This window comes from Microtus ochrogaster, chromosome 7 (assembly GCF_000317375.1).
Source record: "Microtus ochrogaster isolate Prairie Vole_2 chromosome 7, MicOch1.0, whole genome shotgun sequence".
Taxonomy (NCBI): domain Eukaryota; kingdom Metazoa; phylum Chordata; class Mammalia; order Rodentia; family Cricetidae; genus Microtus; species Microtus ochrogaster.
Window position 1 is genome coordinate 37,978,330 of NC_022014.1, and position 4,483 is coordinate 37,982,812.

The 4,483-nt window shown below is 46.8% G+C and overlaps 1 protein-coding gene across 1 annotated transcript in view; it reads right to left on the reverse strand.

Annotated features, from left to right (window-relative positions):
- Nucleotides 1-782: 782 nt before the first annotated feature.
- Nucleotides 783-4,483, reverse strand: part of Alkbh5 (alkB homolog 5, RNA demethylase) — a 19,906-nt gene continuing 16,205 nt past the window's right edge. The window contains exons 3-4 of the mRNA XM_005349941.3: nucleotides 3,390-3,545; nucleotides 783-2,511 (exon numbers count right to left, since the gene is read on the reverse strand). Of these exons, the coding sequence (XP_005349998.1) occupies nucleotides 2,334-2,511; nucleotides 3,390-3,545 (334 nt within the window). The 3' untranslated portion in view covers nucleotides 783-2,333. The remainder of the gene's footprint in view (nucleotides 2,512-3,389; nucleotides 3,546-4,483) is intronic.

Here is a 4,483-nt window from a genome sequence, read left to right on the forward strand (position 1 = left end):
GTACTATCCAGGTACAGACTGAAACCTAGGAGGTCCCTAGGCCAAGAGTCTCTCCCACCTGTTTGCCCCTAGGGCAAGGTGCCCAAGCATGGAGTGGGACCACTTCTGCAAAATCATGGTTGGGATGACATTTGGTGCTTTCCTCAGTTCCACTGTCCATTGCACAGATCATAAAGAGGCCTGGCCAGTCATTCTATGGGCAGTGAAATGGCTTGACCAAGAGTCCACATTGGCAATTTGACCAAAGTGGCTCAGATCACTGGAGCAGAGCTGGGTAGACAGAGATAGTTGGCAAAGCCTTGGGATCTACATCACTAGGGATCCCAATAGACTGGGGTCCACTAAGGCTCAGCCTCATCCTCTCCTGTTTTGTCCACCAAGTTTCCAGCCAGGGAGCTCAAGAATCTGCCTACTGAGTCTAGGAATTGTGCCATCTACCAGAGTTCCCCTATCCCCACCCCAGCTCCAGTTGTGGCATTTGCACTAGTCTGCGGCCTCTCTATTGGGCCAGGGAGAGGGTGTAGTTTCTAGAATTCAACAAGGTATGTCCCTGGTCACCTGGTTTATGAAGACCACCCTCCTTGAAGGGGAGAGGGCAGTGAGTAAGGGCAAGTCCACCTTTAGCCATGAATCAAGAGGGCCAATATTAGTGGCCACTGTCAGAGTACTGGAAGGAATAAATTCGATTTCTCCAAATCCAGTTGGAAAGTTAAAAAAATAAATTAAGGGACAAACCAAGGTCAAGCTTTCTCTTACCACAGCATCAGACAATTTTTTCAAAATATATTAGATTTGTTTTTTATTGTAGAGCACACACATATTAGGGCAAAGTGCTGCACACACAACTACAAATCATTTTTTGAGGGAAAAGAGCAGTAAAAAAACAAAACAAAACAAAAACAAAAATAAAACAAAAACATCCCAAAACCACAGAAGACCTGCAACTGCTTCAGTTATGCAGTCTCAACTTGAAGGCTCTCTACATTGGCAAAAGAATTCTGACCCCAAAGAAGGATTTCCTGCTGGCTGGCTGTTCTCCATCTCTGCAGCCATTGAGGCCCGAGGTCAGGCCTCTGTGCACCTCTGGAGTGGTGGTGGCATGGTTGCTCAGAAGGCCTGTTTTTGGCAGGCTTAGTCCTTGTCTGGCTGCCAAAGACAGTCTTAATGAACCTGCATCAGCAAACCCTACAGCTTTCCAGGATCCGAGCAGGCCGAAAGTGTCAAAGATTTTAACTTTCTATTATTTTCAAAGTTCCTTCCTCAGCACCCATGCCCCTGAGGCAGACAAAGTACCAACCCAATATGCAGGTCTGACTTCTGGCCTTGGATATAAGCTATACATGGACAAGAGAGGACGGACACACCTTCTTAGATAGATGATATAGGGGAAAAAAGAACCAAGATGGCCAACTGAGGAGAAAAGAAAAGGAGAAAGCCAAGAGACTAACGGGAGGGGAAACACCTCAGAACAAAAGAAACAAAGCCCTACCATATGCCCCAAGTTCCCATAACCCAAACGCTAGACTGGAAGCAAATCAGTTCCTCTAGCTAGAAACAATTCCTACAAATGACCCACTGCAGCAAGTCTAACTGTCCCATACAACCACACACATAGGCCTAAAAGGAGCAACCCAGCAAACAGGTATGCTCTTGGCAAGAGGTCAGGACCACTGTGCTAGTCTCTTGACCACCTAGGACTGGTGGGCAGAGCAAGCTAGAGGGCATGCAGGAAGCCTGGGGACTCAGAAATGGGATGGCAGGGGCTGGTACTGTTTAAGCCCCATATCCAGCCAACCTGAACTGTGGGGAAAACAGGGTATTTGCATGAGCTTCCAGAACCTGGACAGCAGGTGAGATGTAGGGGTAGCAGGCCCAATGCAGGACCTGTATGGCTCCAAGAGACCTCATCCAAGCATGAGCATCAGTGGAAGAAAAGGGCTGGCAAAAGAATCACCTTTGTTTAAAACACTGCAAAGATTTACATGTAAAGCCCAAACAAGAATTCCTTAACCAAAACATTTTGTGTGTTTAAATAAACCTAGTCTGACACATTTCCACTTGAAGACAGCTGTCCCCACTGTCTCGACTGGCTACTCTGGTATGAGTGTTCCCCTACAGAAGCTAACAGCCTTTTCCATCAAGGAGAAAAGCCAAAAACATAAGAACCCAGGTCTTGCGCCAATTCTGTTCTTTAGCCTTAATAGGCAACAAAGCAAGGAAAACGTATATAGGACCAAAATAACAAACAACAAAGAAAAAAAAAACACTCAAACAAAACAGAAGATGGGGCAGCTACATCAGGATTAGCCAGAGTTCCAGGTGGGCACAGGGCCTCAGTGTCTCCGCATCTTCACCTTGCGGGTGGGGCTGCCTGCTGCCTCTGGGCAATCTTCCGATGACTCATAGGACTTGCGCCAATAGTTCTCAGAGCTAAAGCTACCCCTCCGCCGGTGTGTGGGCAGAAGCACAGACCGCCGGTTTTCTTCTTTGTCCATCTCCAGGATCCGGGGTCTGCAAACAGTGAGAACAAGCTGTTACCAGAGAAGTCAAGAGTGGTCTAGTCTTGCCACCATTGTAGGGGATTCAGAAGGCCCCCATTCTTGGATTGGGTTACTCTTCTCAGGAGATCTGAATCCAGAAGTACTAACAGTATTGGGGCCTGCCCACTAAGTGATAGTGACCAGTCCTTTTCTTGGGAATGTCTCTTAGTCACCTTGTAGTGTATGCTTATTTCTGACTTTGGTGCTCAGTAACCTGTCAGTTACCTCAGGTTCAAACCCCTGCAGGGTCCTGCCATGTACTTCTACTTTCTACTCTCCTGTTTATAATCATCCCTGCAAACCCTGGAACCCTGTCTCTGAAACCAACATGCTCTTTTAAACAGATCTTCTTTTCTATAACACCCTTCACACAGCTTTCTCATCCTTCTGGTTTTTTTTTTTTCTTTTTCTTTTCTTCTTTTTGAGGCAGAGTTTCTGTGTAGCCTTAGCTGTCCTGAAACTTGCTCTGTAGACCAGGTTGGCCTCAAACTCAGAGATCCACTGGCCTTTGCCTCCTAAGTGCTGGGATTAAAAGGTGTGTGCCACCACCGCCCAGCCCCTTCTGGTGTCATTTTAAACATTACCCTTTCAGAAACCCTCTCCAAGAGATCCCTAGTTCACTTCTAAGTGCCAAGATGCTCTCTTAACACCTACAAATGAGTGTGCCCAGATGGAACTGAACAAGGCACGTCATGGGACATTTCTCAGAATTTCTGCTGAATCCCTTCTTCTAAGGGGATTATGTACTAATGGACAAGGCTTTGAAGGAATGGACAACCTCAGGCTCCTAACCAGCCTTGAGGTAGACCATCAGCTGCATTGTTGGCCTTTGTTGAGGGTTCTAAGTACCTGTGGGCCGCATCAGGGTCTGCCTTGCGGTGGGACCTTTTGGGTTTCAGCGCAGGGTCTCTGCTGTTTCCTGACAGGCGATCTGAAGCATAGTTGGGTGGCAATGTGGAGCTGCTCAGGGATTTTGTTTCCAAACGCGGTGCATCTAATCTTGTCCTGCAAAGGAAGCACACACAGGATCTCAAAAGCTCCTCTGGTAATAAGTCCCATCAGAAAAGATCTATCTCCAGCAAAGACTGGATTGGCCTGCAAACCAGCAGTCTGTGTTCTGTGCCTTGATCTCTTTGTGGTTCAACTAGATATTGGTCTAGTGACTTCCAGAGAATCTTTCTCACTTTCAGGTCTAGAAGTGGAGAATGGGAATAACTTTTGTTTAGATACCTCCAATGTGTGCTATGCCTGCAGACAGATCTCAGGGCACTCTCTGATGGGGACACTGTCAGCCAATGATCTTTAAGGGGTGGGATCAGGTAAAGGTGTGAGAAAAATAGCCAAAGTTCGTTCTCTCTGTGGTTCCTGCACTATACAGCTGAGCTTGGGACTTCTCATTCCTGTTTTGTGAGTTTGCCCCTTATAATAAAGAAAAATATGATAGGTCTTTTAGCTAGCCTAGTTTTTCTCGACCCTAGATAATTCAACAACTCTCAGCCACAGAAGGCAGCATTGCAGTCAGACTTGCAGTTTCTCTAGGAGCATCTACCCAACCCTCCAGTGGATTGTGGGTACACCAGAACAGATGCCCTCATTCCTAGAGAAGAGCTAGAGAAAAGGAGACCTACCCTAGTTTCTCAAAGACACAGGGTCTTCATGAAAGCTAAGTGGCAGAGTCTTGAAATGGAGAAAAGTCTAGTCTACTCTACACTCCCTCCACATCTACTTAGCAGTGGCCCTTTGGGGAATGTAAAACAAGTAGAGACCAAAAGGGCTTCCGTTTATTTAATAACAATACATAATAATATATAACAAGGGCCGGGCGATGGTGGCGCACGCCTTTAATCCCAGCACTCGGGAGGCAGAGACAGGCGGATCTCTGTGAGTTCGAGACCAACCTGGTCTACAGAGCTAGTTCCAGGACAGGCTCCAAAGCCAGAGAA